We start from the raw sequence: 24,336 nt of genomic DNA on the forward strand, positions 1-24,336 counted from the left end.
ATTATGATTTATTGTTGAAATCATTAGTTTTTGCCTGTACTATTTTTGTCTATTAAGACCAAATTGTCTTAATTTAATTGGTTGAGATTAAACTATTAGATAAAATTGTCGAATGGAGTCTAAAATTAACAAAGAGAACCTTAATCTGAGTGTGTAAGATGACAAACCAGAGGGTGTGTGCATATTGTCCTGGTGTCTCCACTCCATAGTTGCATTGCAACTTTTATCTTTTGGATTGTATGTTATGCAATCCCTTCCTTAATTGAGATACTATTGGTTTTGCTTTTACTCATATGTTATTGTTTCTTAGGTTACAATGCTATATTTTATTTCTAACTAGCATGTATGATTATTACTAGTTTAAAGTAAAACTTATTGGACTTATGTTAGACGCTCAGAAACAAGAAAATTTTAGCTCTAAACTTTTAACTCTAATTAAGAGATTTATTTAAAAGTGAACTTTGAACGATTACATTAACAATCTCATGCAACAAAAGTGGATCGTTACAACAAGAGGTTTTTGATGACCTTGGCACATGTAGAATCCACTAATTTTAAAATGTTATGATATTGAAACATTCAAGGATCCATTGATTGGTGTGACACTTGTCTTCAATACTTTTGGCTTGAAAATATGAGAATTGTTATGCTTTAAAGCTTTGAAATAGCATATGTAGGAAGATTGTTAAACCTTTTAGGAAGTTCCAAATCTTCCCATTCTTCATCCTCAAGCTTAGTGAAGTAACGGTCGATATCTCTATCACTAAGAAGCTCCAATTTGGAAGGTTCCCACTGAAAAAGACATCATCAATATGATAACCAAAATATAACTTTTCAATAAAATTAATTTACGTGTAGGAATGTTCATGATGAAATGGGAAACGGTTATACAGAATCAAAAGATCAGATTAGCTACCCACCTTTGGGTTCCTGTCCTTATCTAACAGTATAGCCCTACAACCCTGCAGTAAAGCATAACAATAAGCAAGCCATGAAAGAAAAATAATCTAAAACAACCATGGATAAGAATTATCAGATACCTCAAAGAAATCCTTGCTGTAGTGTCCTTTGAGAATATGACAAACAGTTCTATATTCAAGAACAAGGCATGGACCAATACCCAGGAGCCTGACTTCTCTAATCTGAAAATGGCAATAGGAAAAGATAAAAGTTGTTATAATTACAATAATGATATTATGACGATTACTTTGATGATGATGATGAGATGATAACAATCATAAGCAAGTTCAAAGATTATGATGACATTTGCTAGAAAAGAGAAAATTCATAAAAAGTTATATTTGGTTCAACTCATTCTCAAGATGTAATCACTTATTTTTCCTAAATTTCTTAAAGAACTCTAAGAAATGAGCAATTATTGCTTGAAAAATAAACTTAACCAAACAGGCATTCTATAGGACAGATGTAAATCAAGGTCATAAAATTGACTATATCCCTATCCATGTATTATGTTTCCAACAAGAAGTTGCAAGAATAAAAAATTGCTAATTGCAACAAATTGGCTACAATATCAACCTTGTGGCAATATCACTACTTGGCAAGACTTGGAAATGTATCACAACTCATGTGAACGATATATGTACTAATCTTTATTACTTGTGCAAACAGTGCACTTGAAAGTGTTTCCTTCAAACATTTTTCAACTGAGCCTCTCTTTCAACGTTTGCAAAGTTTTAAAAGAAAGAATCCATTAAACTCCTATTGTGTTTTTTTGGATTAGCCTCATGCAGGCTTGACTTTCTACATTCCCTACTAGCTATGTTATTCTTGCCCTAGCTATAGACTGACAGTTGTTGCTACTGAAGAAAGTACAAAAGAATTATCTTTAGTCTAGTGCTACGGGTATGACATGTCACCAGTCCATGAGTTAGGAGGTTTGTTGTTGTTTAAAGGAGGAGGGGTACGGGTCTTGACAAATTGGTTTCTAAGAACATATTGTTATGAATAGGTCTTATTGAAATAAAGGAAAAGAAAAAATAGGATAAATTTCCTTGTGTTTATTGGACATATAAGGTTATGTTTATATAGAAAAAATATACAAAAAATATGGGCTAAGTCCATTACATAAATAGAAATATCTAACAATATCTACAATATCTAACCATATCTATAACATCTAACACTCTCCCTCAAGCTGGTGCATATAATTCGTATACACCCCAACTTGTTACAAATATAATCTTAGGCCCTCATAAGGAATTAGTAAAAATATCTACTAATTGATCATTTGAGTTAACAAACTCAGTCTTGATATCTCCCGATACAATCTTTTCTTGAATAAAATGACAATCAATCTAAATATATTTGGTTCTTTCATGAAAAATTGGATTTGAGTTAACATATAAGTGTCATTTGAGTGACTTCTACAAATTGTAATTCTTTAAGTAATTATTTAAGCCAAATAAACTCACAAGTAGCTGAGGCCATAACTCTATATTATGTTTCTGCACTGGATCTCGCCACAACACTTTGTTTCTTGCTCTTTCAAGAGATCAAGTTATCACCAATGGAGACACAATATCTAGAAGTTGATCTTCTATCGGATAGAGATGCTACCCAATCAACATCTATTAATAACAGAAGAATTTAGTTTGGTTATTAGGACAATATAAACAAACCTTTTCCAAGAAAGCCTTTAATGTACTTTAGTTTGCGAATGACAGCATTCCAATGGTCTTAACATGGAGAATTAAGAAATTGACTCATCACACTAACTATAAAAAGAAATATTAGGACGAGTAACAGTAAAATAGTTCAATTGCCCAACTAACCAATCTTCTGTACTCCTCAAGAACTAAGAGAGGTTCCCCCTAATTGGTTAGAAGTTAGACATAGAGATCCATGGGTGTATCAACAAATTTCGAATTCATCAACCCAGTTTCCTCCAAAATATCCAATGCATATTTTCTTTGAGAGATAACAATACCAGTATTAGATTGTGTTACCTCAATTCCCAAGAAATATCTGAGTTTGCCAAGATCTTTAGTCTGAAAGTGTTGATAAAGGTGTTGTTTTACCAACAAGATGCCATGTTGATAACTGCTTGTAAGAACAATGTCATCAACATATACTACGAGATAGATACTCCCAACACTAGTGTGACGATAAAAAACTGAATAACCTGCTTCACTACAAGTCATACCAAACTGTCGAACAACATTGCTAAATTTTCCAAACAAAGTCCAAAGAGACTGCTTGAGACCAAATAAGGATTTGCAGAGATGACATACCAATCCAGGAGAATCCCCCTAAGCAACAAAGTCGGGAGGTTGCTCCATATAAATTTCTTCCTGCAAATCTCCATTAAGAAAGACATTTTTAACATCCAGTTGATAGAGACCATTGTTAAAGAGCAGCCATGGCTATGAATAAGCAAACAAAAGCCATTTTTGCCATCAGAGAAAAACTATCACCATAGTCTAAAACAAAAATTTGGGTATAACCCTTGGCCATAAGGTGGTGGCTCCGACAAAGTTCCAACCACGAATCCGACGACGTTCTGCGAGATGGTGGTGGGGCGACTAGAAAACACCGGTGAACGGTGGATTTACCAGAAAAAATTGAACCCTAACCGTATCTTCTGATACCATCTTAAGAAGTGGATTTTAAGCCAAACTCAACCTTACAAAATCATCTTATAAGGTGAGGTTTGCACCCACTTATATACTATGAAATGTCCTTATCTCTAGTCGATATAAGATCTCCAACACACCCCCTCACACCGAGACCTGTCAACTCGTTCGTGGGACTATATATTAATGGGTGGTTCAATTGCAAACCGATAGCAAGTGACCTGATAAGCCCAACAAACTCTAGTTATGATAGGTTTTAAATGAATTTGATACCATATTGAAATAAAAGAAAAGAAAAAATAGGATAAATTCCCTTGTGTTTATTAGACACATAGGGTTATATTTATATAGAAAAGAACAAACAAAAAATATGAGCTAAGACCATTACATAAATAGAAATATCTAACAATATCTATAATATCTAACCATATTTATAATATCTAATAATATCTTATAATATCTAACAAGTCTAAAAGTAATAGCCAAATAGAAGAAGGATTAGGGGCTCCAAATGCAAGGCACAAAAGTAATGCCACGGGGCCAAAGAAATGGCATGACTTTCTCCCATATTGAGAAGCTTCCAAGGATTGAATGACTCAACAAGTAATTATTGTTAGAATTCGGTTATGCACTATTGGTGGATTTTGTTAGATAGCTTTCCTGTTAGAGTGCCTTTATATCCCCTTGTACTGTTCGTTAGGAGGGAGGAAAAATATATCATATTGTCTCTTCCTTATCTTTCATATTTCTGGAGGTTCTTTGTCCTTGAAACAGAGCTCGTTTCTTATTAATTGTTCTAGAAAGTAAATGGTTAATGTGTTTTCCTTCTCTTTTCAATGGCATAAGGTTATCCAGAGAATTCAGCCTGATTGCAAAAGGTGATATTGTGCAATGCCTAGCTCAAAATCAGACCATATTCATACGTTGTTATATATTTGTTCCTTTATCAATTTCTTCACATCCCCATGTGAAGATGACGGAGGTTCCCTGGGTCCTTGGACTAACTTTTGTTTATTAGCTACTAGTTTTAGTAGAAGTAAAGGAGCTAGAATAGTGATATCCTCAATATGTGTTAACACTTTGGTGATCTGATTGAAACTAATTTGGATGAGCAACTTGGGATATGAAGTTGAACAAATTTAAAAACAATATCTTTAAAGGGAAGTCGTTTATAGATTCAGAAGCATTTTTCTCTCTTCCTTTTTTGAAGTATTCTTATCCTCTTAACTCTTTGCTATTATCTCCTCTTGCTCTTTATGAATTCATTCTGTTATATATTAAAAACACTACAAATATACTTGGAAGTTTGGAACAGGACATATAGAAGAGAAATGAACATTAGAATGTACATGAAACATAACTTATAATTCCTTCAGGACACATACCAATCTAAGAAAGATTTTCAGGCTTGTTGGAGATGCTTTCTTTAACGCTTGAACAGTTTCAGAAATCCAATGATCAGCCTTACCCATAGTTTCTATCTCCTAAAACAGCAAGACAAAATTCAGGTAGTTAAATGGAATAGGTTCATCCTTCATTACGCTAAAGAATATTAATCAGATACTTTCAATGGCATAACTCACACAACTTACAAGAGAAGATATTATTCCCTCAATTGATTTTCTTGAGAAGCACTTGTTGATCACATCCATCCTGCAATGACCCACCACAAAAAGATATAAATGAGAAATATACAAGACTAAGCTAGTGTGCTATGTTTCAATTATTGAAAAAAAACTATTAGAAATCTATAATGAGAAGAAAAGAATGTTCCTCAAATGTTCTGAAACTGAAAAGTGTTGAAATATGGTACAAATATTGCAAATATGGTACAATAAATATAAATTGATTGGATAATAAATATAGATTTGTTTGTAAGAAATCCTTAAAATTAAGGGATTGAGATTACAAGTTAGTTTAGTAGATTTGCTCCAGATTTAGAGTCTTTGGAGATTTATTTCTTTTGTTTCAGGAGATTTATTTCCTGTGTTTTAGGAGATTCATTTTCTTTTACTAGTATTTCGTTTTTCACTTAAATACCAATGTAATGCTTTTTTTAGATCAAGAAAAGTAATTCCATAATTATTGTTTATAGCCTACATTTTTCTTCACACAGTATCAGAGCTCCAGGTTTTTTGTGGAGCCCTGGTCTCTCTTTTTACCACTTTGGGCCTTCGTTGCCATTTTATCTTCAAGAGGGTGCAGCCTTAATTGTTGCAGTTTCATTGTGACAACAGTTGTTTTCTCTTTGTAAAATCACCCATTAGACAACCAGTTGCTGATTTGCATCTCCATGATGTCTGATCCAAAATCAACATACGGAGGATTCAATATTGAGGAGATAAAAAGACTGAAAGACCTACCGGGAACACTTTAGAAACCCTTTGAATTGTACTCTCTTGCTCTCTCAGGTAATGTTTCTTGTATGAGTGTCTCACATAGTGCTATGGATGACATGACATACTCGCCTCAACTCTTTCATTCTTGTTGCTAATGGCTCTTTAGCTACAGTTGCAGGAGATGGAGATATCTCTTTATCTTCCAAACTTACTCTTAAAAATGTTTTGCATGTCCCAAAACTTTCAACAAGTTTTATCTCCTTAAAAAAACTAACATATGACCCGAATTGCTTTGCAATGTTTTCCCCATTTTTGTGTGTTTTAGTCGGGGAGGAGGATCAGCCTTGCTAAGGAAAGAATTGGACTTTACTACCTAGAACCATCTCAAGAATCCAAAGCTGACTAACCCATGTCTCTACCTAGCGTATCAAATAAAGACACTCTTTGGTTATACTACTACGCTTAGGACATCCATCATTTTCTGTTTTAAAAATTATGAGGCTTGTGAATTAACTAAACACACTCATGTACATTTTCCCATTAGCAATAATAGAAACTCACAACCTTTCCAATTAATCCATAGAGATATATGGGGACCATATATTCTACCTAATATCTCTGGGGTGCATTGGATTGCACTAGGGTTACTTGGTGCTATTTGCTTAAACAAAAATCTGTCATGAGAACTGTTATTTCCTTTTTTATTCAATGATTCAAAATCAATTCGGGGTCAACATAAAATGACAATGCTAGGGATTATTTTAACCAAATTGTGTCTACTTATTTTTAATCCAAAGGGATTATTCATGACTCTTCATGTCTCTATACTTCCCAATAGAATGGAGTGACAAAGAGGAAAAATAAGCACTTGCTTAACACCAGTGGAGCAGTTCTCTTTCAAGAGAAAGTTCCAAAAACAAAGTTGTCTTCACTGTTGCATATATGATAAATAGACTTCCCTCACACTAGAGGAACAAAGTCCTCTTGAAACCCTTAAAAGAAAATTCCCTGACATTAAGATCTCAAATGGCCTCATTACTGGAATATTTGGGTGCACAACTTTTGTACTACTTGATCCCTGGGATGTTAGATGTGTCTTTCGTGGTTATTCAACAACTCAAAAAGGTTACAAGTGTTATAGGCTTTCATCTAAAAAATTGTATATCTCAATTGATTACATTGATGTAGATTATGCATATCATCTGCGGAATCAGAATTTAGGTCCATGGCACAAGGGCTATGTTAGGATACACAGAGAGGAGGAGTTAGTTAGAATTAGAATAGTCATGAGTTAGTTATTTGTTTTGCTAGTTAGATATAAATAAGAAAGAAGGAGAGGGGGAGGGGAGTGTGTAATATTTTTGTAGATTGAGCTTTAGCTCTTTGTGAAGGGGAAGCCCTTGAAGGAAAGAGTGCTCTCCTATTTCTTGTTCTTTTCTTTCTATTCAGTAAACACCTTTCTTTTCTTCTCTTTATAATTCTTGGATCCTAACAAATTAGTCCGACCTGCCGGATCCAAAAAACAGAGAGTGAGGAAGAGAGGATGGAACAGAGGACGGCTGCATTGGAGAAGTTGACCAGCGAACAAGGAAGATGGATTGCGGAAATGAGAGCAGACATTACTTGGTTGAAGGAAGGCATGCTGGAGTTGAAAGAAATGCTGCAAAATATCAAGTGGACAAAATGTCGGAGGGGGGAGAGAGTTCGATGAATGGTGATGAAAGAAGGTAAGATCGTTCAAGACAGGATAACAAGTTGGATAAGGAGGATGAAGGAGAGCTGAAACCGTGGTCCAGGAGGGTGGAATTACCGATTTTTTAGGGTGTGGACTCAATGGGCTGGCTGGCCAGAGCAGAAAAATTCTTTGAGGTGTAGAATGTGTCAGCCAAGGAAAGATTAAAATTGGCCTTCATCAGTATGGAAGGAAGCATCAGTCATTGGTTCAGTTTTTGGAGAAAGAATTCCAAGAACCCTTCTTGGGAAGAGTTTTCAATGGCGCTGAATAGGAGGTCCGGTGGAAAGGAAAGGAGTTTTGTTTTTGAGAAACTGGCAAAGATCAAACAGAATGGAAGAGTTGATGAATACATTCAGGATTTTGAGCTGTTAGTATCACAAGCACCGCAGACAGGGGATGAACAGCTGTTGGGTTATTTCTTTACTGGGTTACAGTCCAAGATTCGTAACCAAATCAGACCTCATGATCCCAAAGAGAAATCTGTTAATGAAGAGAAGAAGACCCGAGATGTGGAAGAATGTTCAGCAATGAAGAGTCACACCCTCTGCAGCGAAGAAAAAACCAAAAATGAAGGGAGATTTGCAAGAGAAGCAGAAATGATGAGGGCAGAAGGGATGCATCAATAAAAATAATGAAGACTATGTGTTGTAATGATCTTTTTCCTGATAGCCCAATTATAGAGTTAACCAGTAAGAAAGTTGAAGGTGGAGATGCAACCAAGCATCATTTTTTTCTAAATTCAGATTTACTTAATATGCATAAGAAATCATTGTTGGATCTAAATTTGATAATGAAGGTGGCTAGAACATCAATAACATCAGAATCTTGGAATTTCAACTTACTGGGTGCAGAGATTTTTATACACAATATCCTCTCATTCCCACCACCACCTAAGCCTCCAGACCTGAATTTGCATGCAGCAGCCAATGGGTTCCCTCCCTATGATAGAAAATATCACAATACTTTCAGGAAGCGTAGATAAAGATCATGGTGATGAAGATGAGCCACGGAACCAAGGTTCCATTGTTCCAACCTTGAGGACAAGGTTGTTTTTTTGGAAGAGTGTATTGTTAGGATACACAAAGAGGAGTTAGTTAGAATTAGAATAATCATGAGTTAGTTATTTGTTTTGCTAGTTAGATATAAATAAGAAAGAAGGAGAGGGGGAAGGGAGTGTGTAATATTTTTGTAGATTGAGCTTTAGCTCTTTGTGGAGGGGAAGCCCTTGAAGGAGAGAGTGCTCTCCTATTTCTTGTTCTTTTCTTTCTATTCAATAAAAACCTTTCAGTTGAAAGAAATAAATGAAATATATTTCTAAGATATTTTACAAATGTGATTACAGTCTCTATTTATAGACTATTTTACAACCTAATTAAGGAAAGAAATAATAGGTAATGAAAGTCAGAAATAATGGGTGTTTAAAGTTGTACAAATCAAATCACTAACAAATTTGTCCTAATAAATATAGAATGGAATTTGCACTTAATTATAACATAATTCTCCTGATTATGCAACACTTTCTTTTCTTCTCTTTATAATTCTTGGATCCTAACAGGCTATGTGAGTTATTATGGCCAAAAATTATCTTAGATGACTTGAAGATTAATTTGGAGGGACTCATGAAGCTCTACTATGAGAATAAGTCAATAATAAACATTGCACATAATCCCATTCAACATGACAAAACAAAACATATAGAAATAGATAGATACTTCATTAAGGAAAAATTAGAAGAAGGTTTAGCATGCATGTCATGCATTCCGTCCAAGCAACATGCGGCTGATGTGCGGACAAAAGGACTCAATACCTTAGACTTCTATAATCTCATAACAAAGCTGGGAATGGAGGACATTTATTCCTTAAGCTTGAGAGAGGGTGTTGAAATATGGTGTAAATATTTCACATTTATTATACAATAAATATAGATTGATAGGATAATAAATACAGATTTGTTTGTAAGAAATCTCTAAAACTAAGGGATTGATTAAGAGTTTATTTGGTAGATCTGCACCAAATTTAGAGTCTTTATGTCATGGAGATTTATTTCCTTTAATTCAAGGGATTCATTTCCTTTTATTAGGATTCCGTTTTTCCTTTAAATACCAATGTATGTTATTTTAGGTCAAGAAAAATAATTCCATAAATATTGATTATTGCCTACACTTTTTTTCACAAAAACCAAATTACTTGACAGATACAAGTTAGGCTGCTTCCTAGTAAAGTGACAGAAGGGGTTGTTACCACTCGGTTATAATTAGATACCCAATGAAAAAGTTGTAACTGTCACAGCTAACACAAGCAGATCAACTGCTTGACCAGGGCATGCCTGACAGAGGCCGACACATGGCAGCAATGTAACAGAGGATTCAGTTGAGTGGAGAGGTTGTTACAGGGGAAAGAAATTATTAGAAGGAGAGACACCAAAAAACAATATGATTTTTGGGCATATGAGAAGAAGACTAGTAGAAGGCCAAGTAAGAAGAGTCAATTGGGTGCATTATAGCTCAACAATTAGAGGCGGACTAAGAAAGACACTTAGTGAAATCATGATAAACAATATAGCTTTAAACCTAAAGATTTTGTTCATGTAACTGACTGCACCTATTGATTTTGGTTGCTGCGGCTGTTGTTGTATATGCTAAATTATCCATCTATCTATCTTCCGAAGGCTTTGGTTGTTTATTTATGTTTGTGTATATAATACGTTGTATTTATTTATATGCCTACCAACCTGTGATAAACACTGTCATCTTTTAGGAAAGGTTGCTCTGAGTACTTATCGATAATTACAGACACTGCATTTGGATCACTAGCTTCCACCTTGCATAATTCTTCTTCCAATAAAGACAATTTCTGCATATTGAATGATTATAAAAGGGAGAGTTGAAATATAACATAATACAATAAGAAAGAGCTATTATACATTATAAAATCATAATGATGTTCCAATAGAACATCCACCACAACAGATTGAAATCACAGAAGTTAAACTAAGACAAGTTTGTGTAAAAAAATCTCCAACTACCTAGCTAGGATAAGATTTAAGATTATGATATGGTTTTTATTGTAATTTCAAAATAAGGGAGCAAATGGCTTTAAAAGAAGACAGGAGCAATACCCGGAAAAACAATTGAAACTACCCAAATTGAAAGAAATCTGATTCCCAACTACTCACGCTTAATGGTTGCAAACTTGCAGTAGGTGTTAGAGACCAATAAAACAACAGCTCATTAACTTAAGGTCAGCACTTCAACTGCCACCTTACTCAGCAGGTGCATTCACTTGCCTGAATCAGAGGGTAATAAAATTTGACACCAAATTCAAGATATGAAAAGCATCTCTAACTTCCTAATATTTATCCATAGATATTTCATGACATACTTCCATTCCAGATTGGATTTTGATAGAAAAAAAAAAATCCCCAGGTCGGATTACATTTGGTTGACCATTTTTATTTCCAAACTGCAGTAAATTTTTCAGTGATTTCTGCACACAAAGTAATGACGGAAGACACTACTTGCCAGAAAGAGCCCACAATTACAGTGGTAGGTAGCATACCGATGAAGGAACAAAATGTGTTGCAAGACCACAAGCAAGCATTTCTGCACCATCCAACCTAGCACCTGTAAGACCAACATATTCTCCTGCAGTTTGTTTTCCAATAGAAATGAGAAAATGAGGGAAGTTACGTTTGAGGATGCTTAAAAAAGGTTGAAATAGTAAGTGTTCAAACAAAGTCGTATCACAAGTATTCTTTCAAACTGCTTTTCATTTAAAAATAAGTTCACAACTTTTTTATTTTTTTCACAAGAACAGGTGAAAACATATAAATCATTGAATCTTATCAATAACAAAAATTACATAGATTCATTAGCGTATAGTAAGGTACAAATTCATTTAAGATTCATCTTTTAAGATATGGATAGGTAGATAGCCAAAATCTATCAACTTTCAAATAGTGAATTGTAGGATTATGATACCTATGGTAACATGACAAAAGAATGTAGGACTGACAAATGGTGAGAACAATTAAAAGATAGAGAAATTATGTAACCTTAATACAAAGGATACCAATCAGGACTAAATATATTTGTAGATATTTTTTAAGATAAAACATGCATACCAAAAAAGCCAGGCAGTCTAGACAGGAAATATGTGGCACCTACATCAGGAAATAAACCCAAAGCAGTTTCTGGCATTGCAAAGACCTGAAAACACTAGAACATGTAGGTGATGAAGTACAAACAGAAAATTTAGGTCAACTAAGACTTGGATGCTTAGATGTAATGAGAAAGGTGTACACCTAACCTTCCTTTGCTATCACAATTTGTTTTATTTGGACAGAAAACAAATTTCTTAATAAAAAGAAGATAAGTCTAAAACTAACAAGAAAAACACGTCCACAGAGGTGCCCGAGGGTATTTCACAATCATACAATTATTTGACACCTGCGGTTACAGAGAAATGCCAGGTATAAATAGGTCACATGATGAAAATATCTTTTGCTCTTTAGATATTAAGAAAACTTGACTAGTTGGGTTTTGAAAACCCTTGATTTATTCCCCAATCAAGTTAACAAAAATCACTTGAAAAACTCAATTTCAACAGTGAAAGAGACACGTGAAACCAACTGATAGCAGTTCAACAAGGATAAAAGGTTAGCAAAACGCAAAGAAATGATATATTCTTATGTCAGATCTTTTCCAAGTAGGCAGTTTAATACCATTACTAACATCATTTTAATATGCAAAATAGTAATAATTATACTGACTATAGTTATCTTAACACGTTTAAAACATCTGATATATCTTGGAAAGATGATTCAGAATCCAATCAAATCTAATAGGGGCACTAAAATCAAGTATAAAATCCAGTATTCATATTTCCCTTTGAACAAGCTGATAATTAACAAAGAGAGACCTGATGAACCATGTGTTTTGTTAGTACATCTAGTTGAGACATGTGATCCAATGGTTCACCAGCCAGCAAACTAAGCACAGTGGAAAATAAGGTAAATGAAAAAAAAAGGAGTGCCAAATATAACATTGAAGTAATTAATAAAATAAAATAGTTTTCCAACTGTTAAACTATAAGAAATAGAGAGAGCTGCCACCGTGTGTATTTGTGACAACGCGGGTGTTTTATTTACATTGAAAAAATGGAGTTGATACAATAAATAGAGGAGATATGATATCGTCTAATAATAAAGATATGATACTAAAATAAATAATAGCATTTCAAATAATACAGATACAATTTCCTAATTTTGAAAGTTTGCTCCTTGTTTTTAAAGATATATAATTATAACAAGCCCCCATCAAGCTGAAACATATAAGTCATATGTGTTCGCCTACTGAAAATATGATTGATCCTTGGTTCTCTTGGAGACTTAGTGAATATGTCCCCTGACTCTGTCTTTTCTCTTATGAAATGATAGTCTACCTCGATGTGTTTGGTTATTTCATTAAGGATGGGGTTAAAGGCAATGTGTAATGTTGCTTGGTTGTCACATATAAGATGATTTGGAAATTTTCTTCAAATTTGAGCTCTTTGAGAAGTTGCATTAACTATATGAGCTCATAGGTGACTAAAGTCATTGCCTTGTACTCTGCTTCACTTGATCTTGCCACATAATTTTGTTTCTTGCTTTTTCATAATATTCAATTCCCCCCAACAAGAACACAATAGCTTGAAGTAAAGCTTCTATCATTAGGTGAGCTTGCCTAGTCAACATCAGAATACCCAGCTACATCTGCTACATAAATAAGGCCTTTGCCAAGGGGATTTTTTTACATATCTTAGGATTCATACAATTGCATCCCAATAGTCTTGACAAGGAGAGTTCAAAAACAAACTTACCACACTTATTGCAAAGGAAATTAGGAGGATGAGATGTCCCAAGATCTCAATACACTTCTCTTGAATGTGGTACAAGTTTGATACTTGGATCTATTGGTTTGTTTGTTGGCTTAGCATTTAAAATCCGTGTTCCTTCTAAAAGATCCAAAGCATATTTCCACTATGATATGACCAACAACCCTTGGACTAAGCAACTTCGATATCAAGTTAGTACTACAATTTATCAGGGTCTTTTATCTAGAACTACCGAGAAAGATATTGTTTTCGATGGATAATACCCTCCTTATCACTACTTGTGTTCAAATGAGATGATTACTAAATGCCATAAAGAGACTTGTGAACCCGACACATTATCTTATATACTATAATTTGGCCTTATCTTTAGTCAATGTGAATTTTTCAACAATAACTTAGGTTAGTATAGCGGGGGAAAGGTTATGGGTAGAATGTATACCTTTTTTCAAACAATAGACCAGTCAATCTTATAATAAAATGGATCTAGTAGAGATAGTGTCAGGGAAAGATTGGACATGTCTTCCACTATAATGTTATCCATTTGAGAATAGTATGGCATATGAATGTCAATAGGTCGTTGACAACATGATATAACTGAAATGGTGATACAAGAGAATCCTGATACATGGCAGAGTCATTTGGAGGTGATGAAAACAGATTAACAAAGGTGGGAAAGTAATTGCATATATCCTAATTAGAAGGAATCAGTGCAAAATATGGGACAAAATCAAAGAAAGAGACATCGACAAAAACAAAATACCGGTTAAGATTTATAGAGAAACAACAATATGTTTTATAGAGTGATAATACCCCAAAAAGACATTGAAAGACCGAGGAGAAAGTTTGTCCCAACCAGGTAAGAGGTTATATACAAAACAAGTGGAACCAAAAATGTGGGGGAAGACGGTAAACAAGGGAATGATGAAAAAACATAATGAGGTATTTAATCAGTAAGGATAGATGATAAGTTTGATTGATGAACATGATGTTAGGTAATATCTCCCTAAAGAACGTTGCGGAGAATGACTATGAAGGAGAAGGGTCTAAGTAGTTTCAATAAGATTTTTTTTTGCGTTTAACCACCCTCATTACATTGAGGACGTGAAGTTTCATAAAAAATACCATAGATGCCACAAATTGTTGGAATTCGTGAGACACGTATTCATTGGCATCATCACTACGAAAAGTTCATAGGAATATACCAAATTATGTTTTCACTTCATTATAAAATGTATGAAAGATGGGAAATAACTCTTATCGATTTTTCTTAACCAAATACAAATACATCTAGAATAGTCATCAATAAAGGAAATGAAATATTTAAAACCCAAAGGAGTAAAAGTATGAGAAAGACCATAAATACCATAATGAACTAAGAATTTAAGGAGATAAAGATCATTTATTAATCATGAAAATATTGACGAATGTGTTTACTATCTGACACGACTCACAATTTAAATGTTGGGACCATCTTTTGCAATTTGGTCAACCCGGGATGTTCTAATTGCGCATGAATCATCATTGGATAGACAAGACATAATAAATCTGAAAAAATAAAATGAAATAATTTGAGAGAGAAAATTAGATCAAACCACTTCACAAACACCAATAGAGCTGCCACCTCATGGGTAGGGTCATATGGAAGAGGCGAATTTGAAGCAAGTAGGTCAATCGTCAAGCATAGTTGCATGCATCACAGAGCTAGAGCTATGAGAGAGATGAGCGTGTAAGGGTGCTTAGATGAGTGGTTTGTCTCAACATTTGAATGGTTGAATAGATCAGCCCAACACAACACCAACCTTGTGCTCACTTAAAAAAAAATCCTCTAAAGATAGTGGGTCTACAAAGCTAACACAGATTTTAAAAAAGAGATGTTCTAGGTACCATGTTAAACTACAAGAAATAGAGAGACATTGAGTTGAAACTGTGTATTGTGATAGCATAGGTGTTTTGTTTACATTGAAAAAATGGAACTGATACAATAAGTAAAGGAGATATGATAACCTCTAGTAATAAAAATATGATATTAGAATAAATAATAGCATTCCCAATATTCCCAATTGTGAATATTTGCTCTGTATTTTGTAAAGATCTGTAATTATAACACCCACTACTATAATTGCATGATTTTGTAATGCTATATGATGAATCTAGGCATTATTAATGATCAATATTGTTTGGATATTTTAAAATTAATTCTAGAACCCTAACATAATAGGACCAAACATTTTGAAATGACGTGCATTTTATCAAAGATAATCTTGATAGGGGCCTAGTGGCTACAAATCATGTCCCTACAGGATTAAGATAAGAGACATTTTCACTAAATGGTTTCCTCAAGGCAGATTCCAAGATTTTGTAGGTAAGTTGGGAATGATTCATATTCATTTACCACTTGAGGGGAAGTGTTGTAAATAACAGATTATTAAGATACAAAATATTTTCAATATCTCCAAAGTAATTAGGAAAAAGTATCTTCAAAATCTTCATATTCATTTCAATATATTTTTATTTCCTTTATTAAGAGTTGTGATTACTACAAATAAAGATGATGAGAATGTAATTGGCATGATTGTTATCAATTAAATAATTCTTTATTTTTTTACATAGTTCAACTTTACTTGCACAAAGATTATAGGTAGAAAACAATTTTGAACTATTTGTCATATCATAAATGGCTCCCAAATCAATGATCCAAGGAGTTTTAAAACTCAGTTTAGAACTGAAGAGTAGTGAAGTGGATACTGTTTTGATTCCTGAATCAGAGCATGAAGCTCTGATACCATGTAATTGAGAAGCAATGTATAAGTTTTAGATACTTCAAGAGTGCCCCAGGCAGAGGTCCGTACTTCAAAATAACTGACCAATTACACAGATGCTTACCAAGTTATATCTGCTTCAGATAAACGGTCAACATTAGATTACTCCTCCTTTGGGTGGCGTAATTTATTCACATGAAGCAAAAATAAAGATAACATTGTAGCAAGGAATAGCGCTGACTAGAGGCTGAATACAAAGCAATGGCACGAGGGGTGTGTGAGATAATGAGGCTAAACAAGATTGTTGAAGAACTACATTTGCCTATGAATCTACCAATGGAACTATAATGACAATAAAGTTGCAATTACATATAACACAAAATCTCATACAGCATGTCAAACTAAGTATGTGGAGATTGATACACAGTTTATAAAGGAAAAGGTTGTTCAAGTACTAATTTTATATGCCATTTGTCCCAACATTTGGCAGACATTTAACCAGATGGTAGGATATTTTAAAACAATTTAATTCTAGAACGGTTAGGGTAGATATGATCAGTTTTTTTTCTGATCTTATCCTTATCTTTTCTATTTTATTTTTCCTGACTTATCTATATCTATTTTTTAATTTGAACTGTAATTAGATTGGTTAGAAAATCTATAACCAAACTCTTCCCATAAATCTCAATCTTTCAAAATTTGAATGATTAGTAAATACAATTTTCTTTCTTCCTTGAAACTACATTTAGATAGTAATGCTCTTAACAAAAAAGTACCGTATTCTCTGTAACAACACGAAATCTTCCATGTACAGAAGCACCAGCACCACCTCCCATAACAATTCCATTAAGAATGGAAACCTTCAAATGTTTGCAAACAAAGGTAAGGAAAAAGGTATGTGTCAATCATTACGAAAAAAAAATAAGTACTGTAAATAAGAAGAGTTACCTGGGGCTTACTATATGTTGCCATCAAGTAATTCAATTTATATTCAGTAAGGAAAAATTTGGCACCAGTCTTCCAGTCACCTATTTTCATAGAAAATAAAAATTAATAACTTTACATTAAAATTAAATACAACATTTGAAAATTCATGCACTCAAAGTAATTGAATTCTTATACTAGCTAGACATGTTGATATGAATGAAGAACTCCAAATCAGCACAATATTTCACATCAAAATAGCTACCCTCTCAAATTCAGATTGTAGAAATGATCACAATACAATGTACCAGGAGGTTACCACAAGGAGAGGCAGATATAACTATTAAAGGAACAAACAGAATATCATCGATTTTATATTAGGAAATGTTGAATGTAGTTAAACACATGGGTCTAGTTCACCTATATTGTAACTGACACACAAAGATTATTATTTGACTTTTCACCATACATCTGAATATGGTATCAGAGTATAGATTAGACTTGTGCCTTCCTAGTGGGCTAGACCCATTGTTTTGTTGCTGTAAATTTTTTTTCTAGAAATCGTGTTCCATTCTGATTACTGGCCTCCATCGCCATTCCTTTGGTTGTTTTCTGTCTTTTCATTGTTTTCGCTGTTGTCTGTCGTCTCATCATTGTTCTGCCTATAGACACCATTGTCAAAATCACCTCCGTCAGACAATCATGAAGTTGTTGATCCTGCATCCAACCAAGCAGTGGATCACTTTCAGACACATCCCTCACTTCCTAGCTTCGCAGGCCACCGTGCGTGGTAGCGGATTCTACCTCCTTTCAAGCAGCAATCACTGCGTCAGTCTTGTCGTATTGTCCCTATTCCTGATCTGGGCTCCCTTTTGTGATCAGAGCCCGTTTGATGTTACACACTTTATTTGAGGACGTTTACTCTCTCCTGAAGTAGTTTTCTCTCTCCTCAGTGAACCATGACTTCTCCTAGTGGTGCTGAATCTGATTCTTCCACTTTTACTAATTATGTCAATATTCCTCTCTCCATTAATAAGTTAGATGAAACCAATTATGACCTTTGGGCATCTAATTTAAAGCTTTGGCTTAAGGACCAAATTATGTTGACCATCTTACTCAAACGGCAGGCTCCATTGATGAAAAGAATCGTCCTTGTTGTTCTAAGATTGATGCTCAACACTGCAGCATCTTTAAGTCGACAGACAAATATTTCATGGCCATGAGACATGCTCTGGAGTCTGGAAACAGGCTCGACTATTGTAAACAAATGACACTCAACACCTCTATGGCGTTTGTCAAAATCTCTTGAATGGTGTTGGTCCCAAAATGTCTTGATAAGTTTAAGTATATACAAGGCTTCCAAGATCGGGAACTTTGATATCAACTTGAAAATTAAAGAATAATTTTATTGATATCTATCACACCAATTACATTTTCATTACCTGTATTTGTAATAACCAAAACCTTTAAAAAAAAGGAAATAAAAATATGCTGAAATAAATAGGAAGATTCTAAAGATATTTTTTCCTGATTACTATGGAAATATTGAGAATACTTTTTATCCTAATAATCTGCTATTTACAAAAACATACCTTTACTTCCTTCACGAGCAACAGCTGCCACATCACCACCAGCACAAAAAGACCTTCCATTTCCCTAATATAGGTAGCCACAAGACAAGCCAAAGTCAGAAAATCAAGATTTTCTCTTTGAAAATAAGAAAAATTATGTTCAACAAATTATAGTTTTGTTCTATCCATGACTTCTCTTTCTAATTGTTAAAGTCAGAAATACATGCATTTACATATATTACATGAATTGTTTGAACAGTAGAAGTTTATCACTAACCAATGAGTATGCAACATAGAAGGCAACTTGCATCCTCTCTTATATTTTAAAAACAAATATTCATAAAAAGGCTAAAACTGGAATATTTGGAAAAATGGAAGCCCTGAAAAAGTATTATCATTAAGGAACAATTAGCCAAATTATTACAAAGTAGCTACTTTTATTACTTCCTGGTTCACTTTTCATTTTTTTTAATTTTTTTTTATCAGCACTGGTTCACTTTTCATAACTTCCCAACAAAATACTGCTCTGGATTTTCACCAAAAAACAGGTAGTCTAGGCAGAAAAATTCCTGCAAAAAAACCAGAGAGAACATAAAAAGTATACTGGCCCAAAGAAGGTCAATGGTTAAAAGCTTCCCTTAAAAATCCAAGCACTAAGCAGCAACCAGTTACCAACCCAACTAGTTTCATGATTCTTTCCAAATATCCTCTTTAGATTAATAATTTAAATTCTCAAAAATAAAAGTAAACTAAAGGTTGTCAAATTGAAGACACTAAGGAATATGTGGGGGGGGAGTAGACTTGAGTCACTTGACTTTCTACTATTGGTATAATGTTGTCAAGCTTGACTCATAGGAAGGAGACTATCTTCAAAAACTAATATTTCATGTGTTTCAGTGCCTAAACTGCTAAATGTAAACAGTATATATCCATAATACTCAGCATTACAAGTGCTCATAAAGCAAACCAGTAATTACTATCACACCTATTTTACAAATATATCTAATCTTTCCACCTAATTCCAACAGTATCCTTCATAGTTTTAACTTTACAAAGTAGGGACTGTGGTCTTGCCTAATTGGCCTGGGTGTGACCCTAAACTAGCAGTTGGCAAACATTTTCATCATCAACAAGACAGCAAAGCATTAATAAAAACCACAGAATATAATAGAAACAATCAAAATGCAAACAAAACGTAAAACCAGAACATCAAGTTACAGAACAATTATTAATTACAGAGCTCTGTAGACGGAAAAGAGAATCAAGGAATTCACATAGTAAATATGCTGTGCATGCATTATGGAACATGGGCTCTGCATCTAGGTGGAAACTTCGCCATCATATAAAAGCTCGTAATCTTCATCTTTGATTGTCAACATTTATCTTCCCAATGCCCCCTTAACTTTTGTGATAAACCATATGAAAGGTTTTATATCAAATATGCCCCTTTAAACTATGGAAAATGCAATAGTGCACCCTCTCTTGTGCAAAATTTTCAATGATCATACTCTAGATTACATGGCAATGAAGGACTGCAGCTGTAATGAAGGTGGAGTAGTACACTAAGTGTTGACAGCAATCCCTTTGACAGCTATGCAACTGTAATGAAGGTGGAGTAGTACACTCACCCAATATCTATTTAATTTCTTTCATAATCACCTTTTTCACTTTATTTAAATTGTGTCTATAAATGTTTATAAAGACAAATTTTAAAGTTATCTTCAGTGGAAATACATTTATATAATGCAGATAAATTTCATATTGACATGATGAGATAAATTCATATAGGTTGTTAAAGCATTTTCTGATGTATCCTTGGTTCCTTGGAAGTTAAGAAACAAGTGGAAAAAATTGTCTTAAGATCATGAAGCATATGTATTTTAGGGTTTCATACATTTTTAGAGAGGGAAATAGTTGAGCTGATAAACTTGTTGTACATGGTATTACTCTTTAGGATTTAGTTTAGTGGGATGATTTCCCGTTTTTTGTTAAGTGTCACTCTTTTAGAGATAGTTTTGGTCTGTCAAACTATAGAACTTTTAAGTTTTAGTGGGTTTGGTTTGATTTAGTCCCCACTCTCTTCTGCTTCTTTAATTTTGGTGTGCTGCAAATTATTGATAAAAGCTAGAGCGCCAAGTTGGATGGGATTAAAGTTTTGTATAGTGATGCCCCTTCCACATCTACTTTTATTTGAAAAAAAAAAAAAGTCCCCAAAAAATTTAAATTATTTTTAGGCTCTAAAATATATTTGAGGACCAAACGACAGGTTAACTTTTTCAGAGACTGATGTGCTTCAGCCAACCCTCTCAATTCAATTCCAATAGCAGCCTGTTTTGTTCCTTTTCCATAGAGTAAAAGTCTACTGAATGTGGTCACTAAAAGGAGATTACCTTCACGACAACCAATTTAATATCAGAATTTTCCTCATCCTCAGAAAAAACTTCAAGCAGCCGTGAAACCTACAACAATTAACAAGAAGACAGAAAAAGATTGCAGATAAAAGTAAGAGGAAATTTATGGAATTGCATTCTTTTAGTCCTTATAACACATTAATACATATTTTTATATTTAATCCTTTTTCTCATTTTTCCTCAGTTCCCTATTGTATGGGACAGAAGCATAATTATGTATTATGTTGAGCCAATCTAAGGCATATGGCAGCAGTAAACAAATAATCAGACAAGACTTAGACAGTGAAAGAAATAATCAATAATATATTTTTAAAAAATCTCAATTCTCATTTCAACACACAGCTTCTTCAGGCATTTTGTTAGGATAGGCCCAATAGTATACTGGCCCAATAAACTATGTTAACCTAAATGTCACATATATAAGTGACATATACTGAAAATAGAGGAAAAGAAGAAAAGTTTATAGTTAACCCTAGTTCCTAGTTTAGTAGTCTTAGTATTCTATAGACCAATGATAGAATAGATGCACATTTAGGTTAACATAGTTTATTGGATCAGTATCCTATTGGTCTATCCTAACACATTTAATATTGAAAATTCCTAATCAGTGAAACCATATTCTCGCATTCCTTTAGACTCTGGATCCAGCTGCTCTAAAGTGAACAACTTATTTTAGAGGGTAAAAAGTAATCCAATCAACAATCAATATTATGTTCATGTACATAACAAATCACGAATTTGTTGAAAAAACCACCCATTGATTTGATCTTTTTCATCAACAACGCATTGAACCGATTAAAGTAGTACCATATAAAAAGAGAGGGCATTCAACTGCTTAGGCCTGTTTAGGGTCAAAACTCTCGCATTTAATTTGCGCTCCACCAGAATCTGCCAAACAAACCAAAACTAGTTCAAATCAATTAAAAACAAAAACATCATTTTACTAATGTATCAAACCACAACAATAGCAAGAACAGAGCTAAGACACGGTTAATTTAGGAGTTTCCGGTGCTTTTTTGCAACAACTTTACTTCATTAATCGATTTTGATCTTCAATTCAAATGGAATGAATTCACAAAATATTAAGAAGAAAATAAGTGTTTAGAGAAGAAAATTGACATAATATTCTGATGAACGAAAACGAAGTGAAGTTTATGTGGAGCTTGTGAATCGAACTACAAGATAGAGAATAGAGAGAGACCTGTTGGTGATCGCCTTGGGAGAGGGAAGCCATAACCGCAGACAATGGAAGGTTGGTTCCGTTGGGAAGGTGAGTGAGGAAGAACCCATGTGGGGTTCCTTTGTTACTGAACTACTTCACCACGTGCCAGGCACGAGACTTTTAATATTTTATTTATCTCTTATAAATATATTTTTAAAAAAAACATATATTCGTATTTATTAAAAATCAACTACTACTTTTATAATTATTAATTTTTAAAAATATATATAATTACTGTATTGGTTGTATTGTTATCAATATAAGTTTTCATAACAAAGATAAAGTTTATTGTAATATTTAAACAATGAATACAGTCTATAATAAATTAGAATAATATAACATAAATTTATAATTTGTTTTAATAAATATAAATACAGATAAATAACAACGTTGTCAAAGAGTAAAATATAATAAGTTAATCAGTATAATAAATAATTTTAAGTTTTAGAATCTATGCAAAAAAAATTTAATATATAATTTATAATAAAAATTAAATAAATAATAAGAACCTCAAAATACATATACTTTGTTTTGAAAAAAATGGTTATTATAGTAACTATGATACTGATATCTTTATACAAATAACTAAAATTATAAGTTCATGTACAATTAATAATCCAATATATTAAAAAAAATATTTACGTAAGATATCATCTACATGACAAAAAAATTACATGACTATATTGTGCTACATATTTAGTTAGTGAATAATTGATATTACTTGTATAATAAAAAAGTTGAAAGTAAAAAAGAAGAATGAAAATAACAAAAAATTATTAATTGAAGATTTGAAGAAGGGGTTATATGTTCAATAATAGAGTTACTTAGATGAAACAAATGTTGTAAGCAACATGAAAGTTACAATTGTATAGTGGACCTTTCTAGAAATAATAACTTGTGAACTTTTAACAAGTGTAATGTATGTGCCATGTAAAAAAATACATGTTAAAAGTTGTTTATACATAAAGATTTAAATTTCTTTTTAAGGATAAAAAATTGTAAAGTATTCATATTTATGTAGTTAAAAAAGAGAATCACTAATGTAACAATAGTGTATCAAATAGTGTATCAGTCGTGTTTTTATGACAGTTGGAAGTCTCAGCATTTGCTCAGGGTCGACTGACACGATTAAATTTGTTATGCCTAAATAGAATATTAATAAGACTAACCAGTAGTTAAGCATTAGGTAATACATTCTTACTCATGATCCAAAATCATAATCCAACCCAATAACAAAGGGTCTATGATAATCATATAAATACACAGATTTTGAGAAATAAGGTACGTCATCATTTTGCATTAATATACTGAATATCGAGATCTCACTTGAGCTTCGGAGTGCCTTTTGCGGGTACGATCCGAGGTTGGAGTGTACGGAGACGAGGAGGAGAAGCACGAAGGGAGAGTTGTGAAGTTGTTCTGAGAAAGGAGGGAGTAAGTGGAAGACCAATCGATCGAGGTAGAAGACAATCGTTCTCTTGGTTACAATTTCGTTCGAGAAAAATTAACCTATTGGGGGTTGATCACCTAAGTATTGACATCATACTAGAAAACTCCGATAATATCATCTAGATAATTATACCCTCATCAATAACAAATTCCACTAATTACTTTATAAATATAAAAAGATCGATTAACTAATATTATATAAGAGCTTATTCACATTATTACTTTATGAAAGAAGCAGTAACAACCATAATTTATATGATCAAAGGAAAAATAAGGGTGATGTCCCATGATTATGGTAAAATGAATATGAATAAGAGTCTTTGCATCCTTGTCGTAAAATGAATATGAATAAGAGTTTTTGCATCCTTGAAAGAATAAGATATACACATTGAATTCAGCTTAGGATCTTCATACTTATTGCCTATAACATTTTGAAACTCACTTTTAACTTAGTAAAAC

At 33.3% G+C, this 24,336-nt stretch overlaps 1 protein-coding gene across 1 annotated transcript; it reads right to left on the reverse strand.

Annotated features, from left to right (window-relative positions):
- Positions 1–427: 427 nt before the first annotated feature.
- On the reverse strand, positions 428–22,542 carry LOC137818313 (3-hydroxyisobutyryl-CoA hydrolase 1-like). Its single transcript, XM_068621649.1, has 14 exons — positions 22,408–22,542; positions 22,014–22,094; positions 21,186–21,254; positions 18,817–18,880; positions 17,249–17,328; positions 17,077–17,160; positions 11,791–11,875; positions 11,226–11,311; positions 10,399–10,520; positions 5,186–5,246; positions 4,979–5,077; positions 1,041–1,142; positions 921–962; positions 428–792 (listed from the first exon to the last, which is right to left on the reverse strand). The coding sequence occupies exons 1-14, from the start codon at positions 22,438–22,440 to the stop codon at positions 652–654; spliced, it is 1,149 nt and encodes a 382-aa protein (XP_068477750.1). The 5' UTR covers positions 22,441–22,542; the 3' UTR covers positions 428–651.
- Between the last annotated feature and the right edge of the window lie 1,794 nt (positions 22,543–24,336).

This window comes from Phaseolus vulgaris, chromosome 10, assembly GCF_000499845.2.
Source record: "Phaseolus vulgaris cultivar G19833 chromosome 10, P. vulgaris v2.0, whole genome shotgun sequence".
Classification (NCBI taxonomy): domain Eukaryota; kingdom Viridiplantae; phylum Streptophyta; class Magnoliopsida; order Fabales; family Fabaceae; genus Phaseolus; species Phaseolus vulgaris.

Coding starts and splice junctions, on each gene's coding strand:
- LOC137818313 (XM_068621649.1), bottom strand. CDS start 22,440: ATGGCTTCCCTCTCCCAAGGCGATCACCAACAG. Junction 17,329..18,816: donor TGCTCGTGAAGGAAGTAAAG/GTATGTTTTTGT, acceptor CTATGAAAATAG/GTGACTGGAAGACTGGTGCC. Junction 17,161..17,248: donor CAACATATAGTAAGCCCCAG/GTAACTCTTCTT, acceptor AAACATTTGAAG/GTTTCCATTCTTAATGGAAT.